At 32.7% G+C, this 18990-nt stretch overlaps 3 protein-coding genes across 3 annotated transcripts; all 3 read left to right on the top strand.

Annotated features, from left to right (window-relative positions):
- The first annotated feature begins 1561 nt into the window (after window positions 1-1561).
- LOC146882011 (G-type lectin S-receptor-like serine/threonine-protein kinase LECRK2) lies at window positions 1562-4489 on the top strand. The gene has a single exon (XM_085668167.1). The coding sequence runs from the start codon at window positions 1795-1797 to the stop codon at window positions 4234-4236; it is 2442 nt and encodes an 813-aa protein (XP_085524293.1). The 5' UTR covers window positions 1562-1794; the 3' UTR covers window positions 4237-4489.
- Window positions 4490-7225: 2736 nt separating this feature from the next.
- On the top strand, window positions 7226-10015 carry LOC114166980 (G-type lectin S-receptor-like serine/threonine-protein kinase RLK1). The gene has a single exon (XM_028051869.2). It carries the CDS (start codon window positions 7349-7351, stop codon window positions 9884-9886), a length of 2538 nt encoding a protein of 845 aa, XP_027907670.2. The 5' UTR covers window positions 7226-7348; the 3' UTR covers window positions 9887-10015.
- A 1014-nt stretch (window positions 10016-11029) lies between these two features.
- On the top strand, window positions 11030-14699 carry LOC114167422 (small ribosomal subunit protein eS6-like). The gene is made up of 6 exons (XM_028052510.2): window positions 11030-11162; window positions 11260-11324; window positions 12265-12322; window positions 12426-12534; window positions 12816-13088; window positions 14193-14699. Exons 1-6 carry the CDS (start codon window positions 11157-11159, stop codon window positions 14429-14431), a joined length of 750 nt encoding a protein of 249 aa, XP_027908311.1. The 5' UTR covers window positions 11030-11156; the 3' UTR covers window positions 14432-14699.
- Window positions 14700-18990: the final 4291 nt, after the last annotated feature.

Below are 18990 nucleotides of genomic sequence, written 5' to 3'. Positions count from 1 at the left end.
ATTGTTTAAGATTGACTCTTAATAGCAAATATATAAGCAACTTGATATTTTATCATATAGTAATTAATTAAGTTGAACTTGCTTATTTAAGTGATATTTAAATAGTAGTGTGTTTTTGTCATTTAATGATGGAATAGGTTTTTCATTATTATAGTTGACTTGTTACACTAGATGATAGTAGAATGAGTTTGATGTTCTCCCATTTCTTTAGGTATTATTCGACAATTTTGATGATCAGAAAAAAAAAATACTAATATAAGTTAGAAGGCATAACTCATAGCTACATTATTCGTGTCATATACCAATCCTACTCGATCATCACCACAACAAATTTTAATCTATTTTGGTTCAATTTTAATTCATATTTTAATCATTCTTTAATCATCTATTTTAATTTTTTTAATAATATGACATGATAATTAAAAAATAATTAAAATAGTAAATTAAAAAAAATTGATCAAAATATATTATTCCAACAAATTAATCTTTTATGCTTTTCATCGTTTTGTGTAACATTCATTCTGTAGTTTTTATTTATAATTGTATTATTATTTTTAAATATTAAATAATTGTGGAAATATTAATAAAGTATTATCAAGTATTCAACATAATCTAGAATGTGTTCTTTAAATTTTTTTCAAATCTAAAAATGCCCAAAATGAATTTATTTGAAGACTCGATCATAAAAAATGAATTATGTGAGAATATATCTATTCTCCCTAAAAAATTAGGAATCTTTCTTTTCCTATATTACTAAAATAATAGGAAAAGAAAATCTTACCTTACATTCCACATTAATATTAGGATACTTCATGACTTCCTCTCAATATTTTTTTCCTTCAAAAATTCTCAGTTCTTTTTCTCTAATTCTAACAATGACACAAAATAGTTGTATTAAAAACAATAAACCACAAAAAAAAAAACACTCATCTTACATTCCACATCAATATTAAAACACTAAAATCACATACTCTCAAAATATTTTTTTCTTTACAAAAATCTCAATTATTTTCTCTAATTATAAAAAAAAAAATATAAAACAACTGTAATAAAAATAATAAACTACACTTATATTAATTTCAATTGGTTGTTTCGATCTTTAATTTTTTTATAATTTCAATTTGTTATTTTTTTAATTATTTGTAATTTTGATTGTTAGTTTCCTTTTTTTATAATATTAATTTTTTATTTTATTTTCTAAATTATCACTAATTTTCAGTTAATTATTTATAGTTTTCGTTTAAACATGGCATATTAAAATAAGAGGAAACACGTAATACTCATGATTAAATTAGAATAAAAAAACGAAAAATACTCATAATTTAATAAAGTTGTGAGTAATAACAAAAACTAAAATTATGAAAAAAATGAATTTTATTAAATATAAATACCAAAATTTCTAAGAGATATTATTAGAGACCAAAGGTTTTCATGATCTGGATTTGGGTATTCTTCCCTCTCCTAGATATTTTTTTCAACATAAAGCCTAGTTTTGGAGATCAGAATAATGATTTATTTGTTTTAAATTTCATTTACAAATACAAAAAGTGGGTCAATGGTTTCCTATTGTTAATGTATGGAAGGAAGAAATTTCCACAACGTAGTTGCGGGGTGTGTGCGTGTGTGATTGATTGGCCTTACTTTTAGTCAAGGTTGAGTAAGTCTAGCTCATGCATTCAGCAAAGACAAAGACTTTCACCACCATCATAGTGCATTCCTTTGTCGTTGTTTTAATTTCTACTTATCATCAATCAATAAGCCTGACTAAGTGTAAGGACCAAGTTGATTCTAACCATGGCTTCCCCTTTGCTTCCTTTTCTCTTCCTCTCAATGATTCTGTTACCCTTTCAACTCATCAGTGTTGCAGCCCAAACCAAAAACAGCTTAGTTATTGGTGATTCTCATACTGCAGGAAAAGCCACAACCCCATGGCTGGTTTCATCACCTTCTGGTGACTTTTCCTTTGGTTTCCTCCCACTTAAGGACTCTCCTGATAATTTCATACTTTGCATTTGGTATGCAAAGATTCAAACCAACACCATAGTTTGGTTTGCCAATAGGGACAACCCTGCACCAAAGGACTCGAAGGTGGAGCTTACAGCTAATGATGGGTTGGTGCTTACTGCCCCAAATGGTGACCGGTTATGGAATACTGCAACCAGTTTTAGAGTTTCTAAGGGTTCGTTTAATGACACTGGCAACTTAGTGCTTCAGGATGGTGACTCCAACAGTGCTTGGGAGAGTTTCAAGGATCATAGGAACACCTTACTGCCGTATCAGACTCTGGAAAGGGGCCAAAAGCTTTCTTCTATGCTTAGGGAGAACGATTTCAACAGGGGCAGGTTTGAGCTATTTTTCCAAAACGATGGTAATCTTGTGATGCGCTCTATAAATTTACCATCTGGGTATTCTAATGAAAACTACTATGAAAGTGGAACCTTCGAATCCAACACTTCTGGTGCTGGGACACAATTGGTGTTTGATAGCTCAGGAGATATGTATATTTTGAGAGCGAACAATGGAAGGTATAATTTGTCAGATGAAGGTGTTGGGGCATCTACCACTCAATTTTACCTTAGAGCAACTCTTGATTTTGATGGGGTGTTCACGCTCTATCAACATCCTAAGGGTTCTTCTGGCAGTGGAGGTTGGACCCCAGTGTGGTCTCATCCAGATAATATCTGTAAGAACTATCTTGCTGGTGCAAGTAGTGGTGTTTGTGGATATAATAGCATATGCAGTTTAAGAGAAGATAAGAGACCAACTTGTCAGTGTCCAAAATGGTACTCACTGGCTGACCCTAATGATCCCAACGGTAACTGCAAGCCAGATTTTATACAAGAATGTTTTGTAGATGATCTTAGTAACAGAAAGGATCTATATGATTTTGAGGTGTTGATAGATATTGATTGGCCTCGTTCAGATTATGAGCTTCAAAGACCCTTTAGTGAAAACCAATGCAAACAATCTTGTATGGAAGATTGTATGTGTTCTGTTGCCATTTTCAGGCTAGGTGACAGCTGCTGGAAGAAGAAGCTGCCACTTTCGAATGGTAGAGTTGATGCCGCGCTTAATGGTGGAAAGGCCTTCATGAAAGTGAGGAAGGACAATTTCTCCTTGACTAGTCCAACAACAATCGTTTTGAAGAACAACAGGAATACTTTGATTTTGGCTTTGTCAGTGCTTTTGGGTAGTTCTGCTTTGCTCAATCTCATATTAGTCTTTGCAATCTGCTTGAGCACTTCCTATGTTTTCCGGTACAAGAAGAAGCTCAGAAGAGTTGGCAAAACTGACACTACTGTGGAGACCAACTTGCGTTGCTTCACTTATGAGGAACTTGAAGAAGCCACTGAGGGCTTTGACAAAGTGCTAGGGAAGGGAGCTTTTGGCGTTGTGTATGAAGGAGTAGTCAACATAGGTTCCGTTACTCGTGTGGCTGTGAAAAGATTGAACACTTTTCTCTTGGAAGAGGTTCAGAAGGAGTTCAAGAATGAACTGAATGTCATTGGCCTCACACACCACAAGAACTTGGTTCGCTTACTTGGATTTTGTGAGACTGAATCAGAAAGGATACTTGTTTATGAGTACATGAGCAATGGCACTTTAGCAAGTCTTCTTTTTAATGTCGAGAAACCAAGTTGGAAATTGAGGCTACAAATTGCATCTGGGGTTGCTAGAGGACTTCTATATTTGCATGAAGAGTGCATCACACAGATTATCCATTGTGACATAAAGCCTCAGAACATACTCCTTGATGATTACTATGTTGCAAGAATTTCAGACTTTGGATTGGCCAAGCTTTTGAACATGAATCAGAGCAGAACCAACACTGCAATAAGGGGAACAAAAGGGTATGTTGCACTTGAATGGTTCAAAAACATGCCAATCACAGCTAAAGTGGATGTCTATAGTTATGGGGTGCTGTTGCTTGAGATAGTTTCATGCAGAAAAAGTGTGGAATTTGAGTTGGAAGATGAATCCAAAGCAATCCTAAGTGAATGGGCTTATGAGTGCTACTCTGAAGGTGCTCTTGATGCCTTGATTGAGGGTGATAAAGAGGCATTGGATGACATGAAGACAGTGGAGAAGTTGGTGATGATTGCTCTTTGGTGTGTGCAAGAGGATCCTGGTTTTAGACCAACCATGAGAAATGTGACACAGATGCTTGAAGGTGTTGTTGAAGTGGAAGTGCCACCATGCCCCTCACAAGTTAGTGTTCAATATTCCCTAAACTAATCAGTTGTTGCTAATCCTACCTGTGTTATCTAGATTCTAGTGTGAACTGTAGGATTTGCAGATATGTATGTTTATCTGTTTGAAGCTTTCTGATTTTTCAGCATTAACTACTTTGGGGTTTATGATCAATTAACCCTTTTGTATTAACTAGTTTGATAAGCCAGTTGTTCTGTTTTGGATTGAGGAAGTGTAAGTAACTTAAATATGCCATATGAGCAAAAGAAATAAAGCAGAGACTATCACATTATACTCAGTATTCCACACTCAGATCTTACAGTTTTACAAGGTTCTCAAATAGCAGTTCTTATCAGAATTCTAAATATTTTTGTAAGAGCACATAAAAACTAAACAACATTTACAAAACTTTCTTTCCCATGAAATTAAGTATCAGTATTATACTCCTCTAAACCTTGGCTCTAATCTTCATTATTGGAAGTATCACTGCAATTTATTCTCCTCTTGCAACCTTTCCCTTTTAAATGGAACAAAGAATTGTTATTGGAGACCATTTACCAGTAAGTTGTAAAGACAATCTAAAACAATTACAACACCATAAAAACTAGTAACTAAAGGGAACTTACACACTCACCCGAATAATTTGCAGAAAATGGAGAATGTAATTATACTTTCTGATGTGGAAATAATTGAACAAAGTCACTGCAAGAACATGTACCTACAGAAATGCAAAATTTGTCTGAAATACACGTAAATATGCGGAGAAGACACGTAATCAGTATTTCGTACCTTTGAGCTCAAACGTCACTGAGACATTTCTACAAACACTATAATCTCAATAAATGGGGAAACACTAGAAATTTTACTGAAATTGATCCAGTAAATAAAGCTAAATCGTCTATAAAACTTAACAAAATTTTACTAAATAAATTTTCACACCAGCTTTACTTAAACTTTGTTTGGCTTAATAGAAATCATGAGAAAATAAAGAGATATAGAGAAAGGAGTAGAAATAGAATGGAGATAAAGAAACGGGTGGTGTTCGGTACAAAGAAAAATGGGTAAAAAGATGAAATAAAAAAGAAACGCATTTTTTCATAAAGTAGATAGTCGCATGTGTATATCGATGCAGAATAATCTATTTTCAAAAATAAAAAAATAGATTATTAGCTTTGAGAATCAATTATATTATCCAAAACACTTACAATGAAAATCAACAATGTTGATTATAAACGTCCAGCACAATTTCAAATTCGATTTTAAAATTAACATTATCATATTATCTATGATACATTGATATTTTTACAGTGAAAAACATCAACACAATTTTTTCAATCGGCAAAGAAAATATTATATAAACTGGTACTTGTATAGAAAATTTAACATACAAACAATAAACAAACACAAAAAAAAAATAGAATTATTATTATCTTTTACAATATCTTTAAAATAATTCACAGATTTCTTCAAGTGATTATTCAACTCCCCTTTTTTTATTTTTCCACGTCTAAGTGGGCCATTTTAATAAAGGAAAGCTTGATGGAAGGGTTAATGTTGACCAACTCGGTAGTAAAGACTCACAAATTCAACCAATCAAACTTTTTTTTTTCTTTTTTCTCGAAAAAATTGAGAAAATTATTTTTTAGAAAGAAAAAAAATTGAAAATTTTAACGTTATGGTTTTATTTGCTTTTTGATTAAAAATATATCTAAACTAATATAAAAATTAAATAAAAGCAAGCTAAAACTTAACCATAAGTTTAACTTCAACTAGTGTCATCACTAAACAACCCTAAAAAAGTGTTATGGTTTTACTAAACAAATGATAGCTTTTACATCTACTAATTAACACTAACTAGACATTTAAATGGATATATTTTTTACCTTAAACTAATTAATACTATGCACACATAAAATTGTTTTTTCTAACTAAATAATGATTAACTCTATAAAAGTTAAGTTAATTAAGAGCATGTTCAAACCAACTTTTAATAAGATTTTTCATATAGTTTTTTGAATTTGAACCAACTTCTAGTAGAGCATGTTTGAATTTTTCATATAGTTAATTAAGAGCATGTTTAAACCAACTTCTAGTAGACAAACTAAGTTTTTATTTATAGAGAGTTTTTTTTTTTTTTCTTTCTAAAACTAAAAAAGCTTGTTTAAATGGGTTCTAAAATTATGTTTGACAATACTTTTTTCTACGAATTAAAATGATTTAATTTATAAAATAAAGTATAGAAACTCTTTCGTATTAGCTTCTCTCCTCTCTTTTTTTTCAACTCATAAGATAATATTTTTTTTCCTCTAAATGTTTATGAGGATTCCCAAAATGACTTGTGGAGACTGCATGTAATCTTGAGGATAGAACCCATATACCTAATTCTGTTTTATAATAAAATAAAATATTAAACCTTATAATTCATGGTTGCATAGACTTGTGTGCTTTGGGTCTTTGCTTGTGCTAACCAAACAAATTAAATAGACTTTTTCACTTTCAAAGACGTGTCCAATCCATTGATAATAAATGAGAAAATCACAATCATGACATGTTAGATCTAATATTTTTTTTATTATATGACATTATTTTAAAAAGTTTTTGTAATAATTTATTTTCAATACTCTTCATAAAATTTTATATTTTCAATGACATTCTTTTCAAAATTACTTTAAGATAAAGAAATACATCTTTAATTTATTTTCTCGATCTATTTGATATTCTAATTTATATATATATATATATATATATATATATATTAATTTATACCTATTTAATTTTTCCGTAATTAGATGATGTGATTTATCATAATGTTTTCATGTCTTCACTTATTAAAAAAAATATAAGCTCCAGTAGTTGATATAAACTTAATATACTGATGTCTTAAACTTACGAAGATGAAGTAATTGGTTTATTTATTTCAAGAGCATGACTAGTATGAAACGAAATAAATGGTAGAAAAAGTGGAACACTTGTAGAATTCAATGGAAAGAAAAAGTGAAAGCAATAATAGTTTGTCCCATTGGTTCATTCGTGTTGGATACGTTCTAGATTTGGTTCATGTAGAAGAATGAAACACCACTATGAGAAAAACATTGCATGATTTACATAAACAAAATCTCAATGAACATATGATCCAATTAGTTTATTCTAACTAGTCATGGCTTCATCTCTGTTTTCCTTTCTTCTTTGCTCAATGGTGCTGCTACACATCTTTGCAGTTGCCCAAACCAGAAGCAACAAAATCTTTGATCACTCTCTTCTGAAAGAAACTAGCAAAGTCTCATGGGTAGTTTCATCTTCTGGTCAGATAAACCAGACCAGAAGAAACATAACTGTTGGTGATTCACTTTTTGCGGAAACAACTAGCAGCAACACCTCAACGTGGGTGGTTTCACCTCTTGGTCACTTTGCCTTTGGGTTTCTTCCTCTTGAGAACACTAACCATTTCTTACTTTCCGTTTGGTATGCTAAGGTTCCTGACATGACTGTTGTTTGGTATGCAAATGGAGACACTCCTGCTCCAAAGGGGTCAAAGGTTGAACTCACTGGTGATGATGGGTTAGTCCTCACCGCCCCAAATGGTGAACAGTTATGGAAAACTAAGAGTCTTGGTGGTAAAGTTTATCAAGGGTTTCTAAAGGACAATGGAAACTTTGTGCTTGTGGATGAGAATCATCAAGGTGCGTGGGAGACTTTTAAGCATCCAAGGGACACCTTGTTGCCCACACAAACTCTTGGAAAAGGTGAGAGGCTTTCATCAAGATTTCTAGAGGCAAATTACTCAGAAGGAAGGTTTGAGATGATGTTTCAAATGGATGGTATTCTTTCCATTCATGCTTTAAACTCACCCTCTGGGTATGCCAATGAAAACTACTACGAAAGTAGGACTGAAGAGTCCAACACATCAAGCCCTGGAACTCGTTTGGTGTTTGAACCATCTGGGTATGTGTATGTTTTAAGGAAGAACAGTGAGAAATACAACTTGTCAACATGGAGTGGAGCCTCTACTACTACTGACGAATCTTACTTCAGAGCAACTCTTAATTTTGATGGGGTGTTTACACTCTATCAACATTCAAAGAGTTCGTTTGGGAGTGGTGGTTGGAGTGCTATTTGGTCTCAGCCAGATAACATCTGTCTCAGCAGACTTGCCACTGAAGGTAGTGGTGTTTGCGGGTTTAACAGTGTTTGTACGTTGGGGAGTAATCAAAGGCCAAGTTGTCAATGCCCAAAATGGTACTCTTTGGTTGACCCTAATGACCCCTATGGTAGCTGCAAGCCAGATTTCATACAAGGATGTGCAGAAGATGAACTCATTGGAAATGCAGATGCAGCTGAATATGATTTTGAGGTGTTGGTAAACACAGATTGGCCTCTTTCAGATTATGTGCTTCTTAAGCCATTTACTGAAGAACAATGTGAACAGTCATGTTTGGAAGATTGTATGTGTGCAGTTGCCATCTACAAATCAGGTAGTGATTGCTTCAAGAAGAAGTTGCCTCTTTCAAATGGTAGAGTTGATGTTGGACTTAATGGTGCAAAGACTTTCATCAAGGTGAGGAAAGATAATTTCTCTTTGGTTGTTCCACAAGCCAGAGTGAATGAGAATAGTAAGAGCTCATTGAGTTTGGTTTCTTGGGTACTTTTTGGAAGCTCTTCATTTCTCAATGTCATATTCATTGGGGCCTTATGCATGTGTTCTTTCTACATCTTTCAGTACAAGAAGAAGCATAGAGGAATTGAAAAAAATGAGAATGCCCTTGAAACTAACTTGCGTTGCTTCGGTTATGAGGAGCTTGAAAGAGCTACAAATGGTTTTCAGAAAGAGTTAGGAAGAGGGTCTTTTGGTGTTGTTTACGAAGGAGTCATAAACATAGGCTCAGAAATTCCAATAGCAGTGAAAAAGTTGAACACTTTGCTTTTCCAACAGGTTGAGATGGAGTTCAAGAACGAGTTACATGTCATTGGTCTCACTCATCACAAGAACTTGGTGCGGTTGATAGGCTATTGTGAGGCTGAAAAGGAAAGATTGTTGGTTTATGAGTACATGAGCAATGGCACTTTGGCAAGTCTTGTTTTCAATGAGGTGAAACCTGAGTGGAAACTAAGGTTGGAGATTGCATTTGGGGTTGCTAGAGGACTTGCATATTTGCATGAAGAGTGCATCACTCGGATTATCCACTGTGACATAAAGCCACAAAACATACTCCTTGATGAGTACTACAATGCCAGGATTTCTGACTTTGGATTGGCCAAGCTCTTGAAGATGAACCAAAGCAGAACCAACACTGCCATAAGGGGAACAAAGGGGTATGTGGCACTTGAATGGTTTAAAAACATGGCTATCACAGCCAAAGTGGATGTGTACAGTTATGGTGTGTTGTTGCTTGAGATCATTTGCTGCAGAAGAAATGTGGAAATGGATCTGGAAGAGGAAGAGAAGGCTATATTAACTGATTGGGCTTGTGATTGCTACTCAAGAGGGACTTTTGATCCATTGGTTGAAGATGATAAAGAGGCATTGGATGACAAAATGAACATGAAGAAGTTGGTGATGATTTCCATTTGGTGTATTCAAGAGGATCCAAGTCATAGACCAACCATGAGAAAAGTGACACAGATGCTTGAAGGTGTCGTAGAAGTCCAACCTCCACCATTCCCCTCACAACTTAGTAGACATTCTCAAAATTCATGAGTTCTTTTTATGTAACCTCAAGAAATACTGAAATAAAACATCTTTGGTTCACACCTATTTCAGTGTTTTCTTATTTACTTATTTTATGTTGTCTCGATTATATCTTAGAAGAATATGATGTTTTCTCGTTTGCTTTTATTGTGTTATTTCCCATCATATTTCAGAATTATTAGCAATTCTGGGTTCTTTTGAAGAAATGCATACTTGTTATTTTAATTGGAGAATTGTTTGTAGCACTAATGCAAAATTAGCCTTCCACCACGTTACACGTTTTATGTGGGACTCAAAGGAAAACAACGAGGTGGTATTTTAGTAAATAAGTGGAACCTATTTACATATTTACATCTCGTAAAAATTTTTACTACTAAATTTTAATAATTTTTTTTTATAATTCTATGTATATTTTTTAAGTGATTTTTTGTTTTCAGAGAAAGTTATCAATAGTAATTAAAATATGATTGTACTTACATTACACTTATTGAAATCTAACTTAAAATTGTTTAAAATTAGGGCTTCCAAATCTTTTCTTTCTCACAATTTCGACATGAATTTTTTCTTTTTCTCGTTTTCTTTCTATTATGATGATGTTATTCATGATTGTTTCTAGAGGTGTTAGAGGTTATGTTATTCATAATACTAATACATAACTGATTTTTACGTTTGAGTTCGTAATACTTTCTTTTAATTTGGGTAACTAATAAATTAAATATTTTAATTTAAGTTTCTTATGTTAAATAGTTTTATTATTCACATGTAGGTTAAATTGAAACGTGTAAACAGAATCTAAATTATTAAAAAAATGATATGTTTTAAATAACTTCTTTTGCACATTTTAATAATGTAAATTATTATATGATAAAAGAATATTAATTATGATGATAAAAAAATAAGTTGAAAATTTGAACTAGAATTTTAAGATATTTTAAAGATTAGTTAATAAATAACACAAAAATAAAAATATAAATATAAATAAATTATTTTTTATAATTTTTTAATCATTAAATATGTGAAAAGAAGTGACTGGGTATTCAAATTAAATATTATATTGATAATCTAAAACTTTTTTAAGTTAAAATTAAAATCTTAATAATACTTAAAAGAAAGTGAAAAATGTTGTTTGGGCTTTTTAGCCCATTTTCGGGCCCATAATCCCCACAAAGCAGGGTAAAACCCTAGTTCATTTCCTGCGCGCTTTTCAGTGTTGAAGCTTTGAGCAGAGGCATCGGTCGTTCTTTCCTTCGCTCGCTCACTCTCAGGAAGAGACAACACAATGAAGGTTTCATTTACAAGCCCTAATATTTGCCCAATTTTATCTCTTCGATTTCTCGTTTCTTTGTTTCTCAATTTCCGCGTTTTCAATTTATCTTTTGCAGTTCAACATTGCCAATCCAACCACTGGCTGCCAGAAGAAGCTCGAGATTGATGACGATCAGAAGCTGTAATTTCTCCTCCTTGTTTTTTATTTTGGTTTTTAAATGTTCGGCGTTGCGTTTGTCTTCTTTCTCCGTGTTAAAAGATGCGTTTAGATGGTAATTTGAGTTGGAATTTCGTTAAATTCACTTACACGTTTGGCAGGGGTGTTTTCTGCAGTTAGTTACCTGGGGTAGCTTTCTATCCATCAATACTATATATAAGTTCTTCTATGTTGAGTTTTTTTTTTTTTGTCTTTTTTTTTTAGCTATGGGTAGGGTTGAATGTTATAATTTGAACCATTAGTAAAGTTGCTTTCGATGCTGTTTGCCAGTTACAATTAGAGTTTCACCTTGGTTAGGTGACCTTTAATTTTTGCATTAAAGGTCAATATATGTTGTTGTGATCAAATACTTTTTCTAATTTGAGAATACTACTGAAAGCACCCAATAAACTGCATCCTAGTTTTCTCTGCGTCTGAAAAGGAAACACATGGAAGATCTGGAAAAGGAAGTGATGATGCATGCATTCATGTCCTCAGACATCACCAGTATTGTTAAATTGGTGGCTGTAATGACTTACAAAATTTAAAGGCAACAGAGAGGATTGTGTTAATACAAGTGCATTAGTAATACAATCAGTATACCAACTATGGGAAAATTTAGGCCTTCTGTTACTTTGATAACACTGGACATTGATAACACTGGACCCATGTTACTGTGATTATTGCAAATACCCTAGTAGCTTCCTGTGGCTTGCATGCTGCTCGCATTGTTGCTTTTTATTTTATCCTTTTGCAGTATTACCTTTTGAACAGAAGCCATTGTCCAACAGCCATAATTGTTTTTCCGATTTTAAAGTTCTTGTTAATTTTTTCTGTAATACAACTTAAGCGTTTCTGTTTCCTGTGCTAAATATTCGGCCCTGTGACTTGTTTTCCTGTTATAATATTATTTTGAAAATTGCAGGCGAGCATTTTGGGACAAGAGAATTTCACAGGAGGTCAGTGGAGATGCTCTGGGTGAGGTATGTTCTGTAGATCGAAGCCTTCATATACTTGTTTCAATATCTTTTGCGGAGCATCAATAATTAATTGGTATGTTTTACTTCACTATTCTGCTACTGGTAGGAGTTCAAAGGATATGTGTTCAAAATCACTGGTGGTTGTGACAAACAAGGATTCCCAATGAAGCAGGGAGTGCTGACACCTGGTCGAGTTCGTCTTTTGCTCCACAGAGGTAGAACTGTAATGAAACTTTAGTTTTATACCCGTTGATTTACCACATTATAATGTGGAATTGTGCAACCCTTCTGTTCTCCATTATCAGTGACCATGAAATTTTCCATTTGTCATTCATGGCATGTGCACTGGCTTTTGTTTAAGAACTTGTTATATGATTCTTTTAATCTTTAAATGATGTAATAAATGAAACTATTTCTTGAAAATGTATTTGTCTTTATGCTTTTTGAAGATGATCCAGAGAGATATTAATTCTCTTTGCATTGATTGTGTAAACAGGAACTCCTTGCTTCCGTGGGTATGGAAGGCGCAATGGAGAGCGTAGGAGGAAGTCTGTTCGTGGGTGCATTGTCAGCCCAGATCTTTCTGTTCTGAACTTGGTAATTGTGAAAAAGGGAGAAAGTGATTTACCAGGACTGACTGATGTTGAAAAGCCAAGAATGAGAGGTCCAAAGAGAGCATCTAAGATTCGTAAGCTGTTCAACCTGTCTAAGGAAGATGATGTGAGGAAGTATGTCAACACATACCGTCGAACCTTCACAACAAAAGCTGGTAATTTTCCTTGTGCCTTTAAATTTGTTTTTTTTTTTCATTTGAAGTAGCCAAACTGCCATTGGATTTGAGAGAATAAATGGTTTATTATTATAATGAGAAATGAGAAACATTAGACCATTGTATTAAATTTGGGATTTTTTTGAGTTAGAAAGCTTATTTTTCAATTTGCAAGTGGAATCAAATTGTTAATCCTAAGAATCATTATCAATATCAAATGTTGATATTGTATATGAATGTATACTTGAATTTTTGTTTGCTTTACACACATTAGCTTATCATTTTGAAATCAAGTAGTTAACATAGTGAAATATATGCTTCAAATCAATGCTACAAATCATAACAGCGATAATCCCAAAAGAAAATAGTGTCTGTTGGTACTACAAAACTTCAACATACAATAGTTGTTTACTGACTAACAATGCAGCAACATAGCCATCATAAAAGTATTGGCTGTTTTTGCTGTTTAAACACTTTAGCATTGTGGAGGATTTCTCACGGTAAACTATTCTATGGTGTGGTGTGTTGGGTTTAGTCAGGTGGGCTATGGGGACTGCTTTTCTTGTAGTAACCATGGTGGTAATAGCTGAGTGTGAACAAGATTTAAAATTAGAGCAGTGACGTAAACCAACCCAAAATAAAAATCCTTGAAACCCAACCCAGGCCAAATTTAGGAGATCACAAATACCTGACCCAATGTATTCCCCAAAATTAAAAAAGTATAATTGACCAGACCCATAAAACAACTAATTTTTCAGATTACAACGTGCAACAGCAACCCTATCAATGACAGCCCCCTTATCAAACACAACAATGGTTGTCACCACTGACAATGACATGTAATGTGCTATTTGTATCTTGCATTAAAAATAACGTGCCGGGCATGTAATTTTTTATCGGTCTTTTGGTTTATTAGAAGTTATTACAGTCATAATAAAAGATAATTACGTTTGCTTTGACTTCATTCTTGGTAAACAACAATTTAACTGACGGCGCTAAGAAACTGCCTCGAGCTATGCGTGGTGGTTCTCTCTCCAACATCCAATTAAAATTCAATGGGTCATATAATGAATTTTAATCTCAATAATGGACTTTTGGTTTCAGGGAAAAAGGTGAGCAAAGCTCCAAAGATTCAACGACTTGTGACTCCATTGACCCTGCAAAGGAAGAGGGCAAGGATTGCTGATAAGAAGAAGAGAATTGCCAAGGCAAAATCAGAGGCAGCTGAGTATCAGAAACTTCTTGCCTCCAGATTGAAGGAGCAGAGGGAACGCCGCAGTGAGAGTTTGGCAAAGAGGAGGTCCAAGATTTCAAGTGTTGCTAAGCAGCCTGCCGCCGCATAGGCCAGCTGCTCTCGCAAGATATGGTGAAACTTAATCTCATCATAGTTTTGGTAGTGTCACTCCATGATGGCTTCTTTATGCTAAACGTTTATGGTTTTTCTATTTAAACACACTAGAGTATATTCAATGTTTCTTGGTGTTGTATTTGAGACTACCTAATTGAAGAATTTTGCCTGCTTTAATTTTTTATCCTTTCGAGTATGTACTATGTAGCATGTCGGTATTTGTGAACTTGAATATATTTTACTTATCATTTTATTTGTCTGAACGCAGCCATTTGTTTCTGTTATTTTATTGGGAAAACTCTCTGCTAGTATTAACAAGACTTTATGTTCGATTCATCACAACAGATTGTATTTCTAAAGGGTAAGTGTTTAGTTAGACAAATGTTAACAAATCAAATGCATCCGAGAGAAATGTATGTATGGAGAAGGAGAAAGGTGAAGTCCTTGTCAGAGATACAGAAATACGGATGATGTAATTTGAAGCATAAAGAAAGGAATAACTCAACAAAATTATCGGTGTCTCACCTATTTTCTATATCAATTTTGAACGTTTTTTATATCTTGGTAAACTTTCGTTGCCATTTATTTATATATATTGTTTTCGGTTAACCTCTTCAATATCGGTGTATTATTCATTTTTCAAATAATTTTGAACTTTAAATTTCAAAGTTCCTCTTTTAGTTCGTACAAGTTTTCTTTAAAATAATAAAATATGAAGAAAAAAATAATCCAAAAACATATAGATTATGCTTTTGTGCTTCAAGTCCCATAAATCAAGTAAAATATTGAAAATGAACCTCAAAATATATTTTACTCGCAATGAATGTTTGAACTCAAATATTTGATTTTATGTAATTATCTTATATTTCTATTTCACACAAATAGAAACTCTTCAAAATTATTAGTCCAAAATAAAAGAATTGTTAATTGATATGTTTTTTTTTTCTAATAAAATCCTAAATCCATTTTACTCAAAAATAAATTGTCAGGTTCGATGGGATTGTGTTTATTATACGAGGAATTTTGGGAAGACACATTATTTGGTTAGTTTTAAGGAGTGATGTTTATTTTCTTTGCGCCAAAAAAATGTTGGACAAAACCCTAATGTGATTATGCAAACTGTGCAGAAATGTCAGTGACTAATATGTTCACAATAACAATTTTACTTCTAAATTAACAAATTACGTTGACAAATGCAACAATGAGTCTTGTGGACTCAAACAAGATCTATGATTACCGTTAGGATGAAAAACATTCTTCTATTGTGTGAACTTTACTGTAGAACCAGGTATCTCGATGCCTAAAAATTAAAACCTTGGGATATTTGTAAATGAGAGATGCCTAAGATTATGAATTAGGGATAAAAATATTCATTATTCCTTGACTTCACACTAATTTGATAGAGGATTTTGTTGATCATTTAGTTGGATGCAATTTCCATTTTCCATAACATCTAATATATCTATTCGACATGATTCAAAGAATGTCAGCATTCTTTGCTTGCAATAGTTGTACATCACTCCTTTGAACAAATGAGGTCTATGATAGTGTGACCTTCAAACTCCATTAAGTGCTCTATGGAGCTTGCATGTTGTCTATGAAGAACTAACTCCAAGAAGGTATCTCTTATACTACCTTAAGGTACATGCAGACTTTAGAAGGGGGTTTATGTCATTAGATCATATAAAAAATAATGTTTAGTGTGTAGGAAAACAACACAACAAGTTTACATTGGTTCACACATAGCTCTTGGGCTACATCCAGTGCTGCTTCCAAAAGATATTAAAGGATTTCAGTAGTTAAAAGCTTTGATTACAAGTATACAAGTAGTTAAAAAGTGGACTGTAAACTTAACTTTAACTTCACAAAATTAATTTGAAAGATAAGTTTTGTACCCACTTATGTATTTTAAATTGATTTTATTTCTGGTTGATGTGAGACTTCCAACAGCTGGTTATAGACACTTGTTTGTGCTTTTGATTTGACTTTTTTGTACCCATATTTGATCTTAGTGGAGCTTGATTTACTGACTTGTACATGTGAGTTTTTACTTCTCACATTGAGAGAGTTTTTCCACATTAAAAATATTGACATTCTTTCTTGTGATTATTGTTGCAATTTTATTTTTTTGTTGCTCGTCATATATTCTTGCAAAATTTGGGAGAATAATTTTCGTTGTATAATTTGGTATATTTGGTTGTTGTTATTGTCTTCCCCCATCAAAACTTATGGATGTAAAAGGTAATTCCCATTTTAAAGCTCCAATGATCGCAACCAATGTCCATAACCCCCAATCACCCAAACAACAACCGTGAGGTCATGAGATATTGTCCGCTTTGGAACCTAGAACTCCTATTACAGTCTTGTCTTTAAATGGTGTCTTAGAGGGTTGAAGAAGGAAGGGGGTATTAAACTATCATTGGTCTCAATTCCTAAGTAATGTGAGATTATTGGGTGTACTAGAACAAACTCCCTAGTCGAGGTTTAATGGAACGAGGTTCGTCTTTGGAATTTCGTTTTTGTCCCCACAGTCATCGCAAATGTTCTGATCCTAAGTCCATTTATATAACATCATTAGGGTCAATTATTGTTTATAGATGCCCTTTCGTTCTCCAACTCTCTTTTTAATGTTATTGTTTAAGAATTAAGATTAATGTGTTGAAAATAGAAGAAGATGGACATCTTGCTTCAATAAAGAGTTTTGATGATGATGATGTCTTGTGGAGAAGTGCGGAAGACTTAATGATGATTCATGGAGAAATGTTGAAGGCTTAAAGAATGCTTTGATTCAAGAGATACATTGAAGACTTAAAAGTTTAGTAGTTTAGTTATTGAAGTCTTGTAATTTGTGTATCTTATTTAAAATAGTTAAATTAGTATGTTAAGAGTCAAAAAGAAAACCCAAGTAGTAAAGAACTAAGAGAATTTTATTTTTTGTAAAACTCATTGGAATAATTGATTATTCTTAGTGATAATCGATTATCTCAGTAAAAAATGATTTTCGGGGAAAGTCTAAGTGGTAATCGATTATCACTTGCTGATAATAGATTATCACGATGAGAAAAATGTTTTTAGAAAAGTTTCTATGATAATCGATTATCACTTGAGATAATCAATTATCAACGATAGTTGTGACTTAACCTTTCATATTCTTAACCTAATTTCAAAAATGGCTTCTATAAATGAAGGTGAGTGTTCTCTTTACCAAAATACAGGTTAGAGAAGTTTGAGTACTTGAGAACTCTATATGCAAAAGCTTTGAAAAACCTAGTGTGATAGAACGATAACTTTCACCAAATGGATTCTTGTGTGATTGAGTGTTGTTGCTATTGCTAGGAGATATTGTTCATCCTTTGTGTGATTTAAAGGAGGTGTTTATTCCTTGTGGATTCAAGGAAGGTGTTTCTTCATCTCTTGTGTGATTCAAGAGAAGTGTCATCATCCTTTATGGACTCAAAGGAGGTGTTCATTCCTTGCGGATTTCAAGGAAGGTTTTTCCATCTCTTGTGGCTTCAAGAGATGTGCTTTTTATCCTAAGCTGCTCTTATTCCTTTTTGTAATCAATTTATTTTTAGTGTTTGATTTAATCTCTTTTTAGAGAAATTAACAATTGGACGTAGAATATTTTGATCCGAACAATATAAAATATCTTGTGCAATTTTCTCTTTCCTACTCTATTTTATTGTAATTATTAAAATAAAGGAAAGAATTTTAATTGTACTTTGATATTAAAAGGGAAAAACTTTAAAAACACAATTTTTATTAAGAACCCAATTCACCAACCTCATGGGTTTTGTCCAAACACGAACATTCCGATGTGTGATTCTAGCATAATGACAATTTAAATACCTTTTTTTTCTCCAACCTTTCTAGCGTCATTGCTTAGGAGTTGAAACCAAAAACCGTTTAAATACATTTCGTTCTCCAATCCTCCCTTTAGTGTCATCACTAAGGAGTCGAAATCAATGGCAATTTAAGTACCCATTTCTCCTCCAATTCTTTTAAGGACAAAATTATGACAAAAGTCTTAGACTCTAAAATGGACAATATCGCATATCTGATTATTCATTCTAACATTGTTATCTTAATATACTTGTCATTGAAACATAATACATATATTTTGATGTATAATGATTATGTAAAATGGTTGTGTTATTTGAATATATAATGTGCTTTATAGAAAATTAATGTTTGATATTGGAGTTTTATGTCTAATGCAATAGAGTGATGTAGAGGCAAAGAAATATTTTAAATTACGACAGTTCCATTACATTGTTTTTTATATTTTGGTGTAATTAAAATTAATTGAATTTCAATTATATTGTATTCTATATGAAGAAAATAAAATTATATTGTACTATTAAAAATAATAATTTATTGTGTTTAAATAAAAGAAAATTATTTTACTGTATTTAGTTTTTAGAATATATTAAGGGTTATATATGTTTTTGTCCCTTAACATTTAGTGAAATTTGAAATTACTTTCTATTTGAAACTTTGGTCCAATTTAGTTATTTTAACTAAATTTTGTTAAGTTTATTTGACGTTTCAAAT

Source organism: Vigna unguiculata, chromosome 10 (genome assembly GCF_037176805.1).
Source record: "Vigna unguiculata cultivar grain cowpea cultivar isolate G323 ecotype 2 chromosome 10, ASM3717680v1, whole genome shotgun sequence".
Classification (NCBI taxonomy): domain Eukaryota; kingdom Viridiplantae; phylum Streptophyta; class Magnoliopsida; order Fabales; family Fabaceae; genus Vigna; species Vigna unguiculata.
This window is presented reverse-complemented; position numbering and strand designations above follow the sequence as displayed.

What these genes read in the sequence shown, in the direction of transcription:
- LOC146882011 (XM_085668167.1), top strand. Translation starts at nt 1,795, where the DNA reads ATGGCTTCCCCTTTGCTTCCTTTTCTCTTCCTCTCAATGATTCTGTTA.
- LOC114166980 (XM_028051869.2), top strand. Translation starts at nt 7,349, where the DNA reads ATGGCTTCATCTCTGTTTTCCTTTCTTCTTTGCTCAATGGTGCTGCTA.
- LOC114167422 (XM_028052510.2), top strand. An exon ending in ATTGATGACGATCAGAAGCT is followed by an intron (nt 11,325 to 12,264) that starts GTAATTTCTCCT and finishes TGAAAATTGCAG; the next exon opens with GCGAGCATTTTGGGACAAGA. An exon ending in TCGTCTTTTGCTCCACAGAG is followed by an intron (nt 12,535 to 12,815) that starts GTAGAACTGTAA and finishes TTGTGTAAACAG; the next exon opens with GAACTCCTTGCTTCCGTGGG.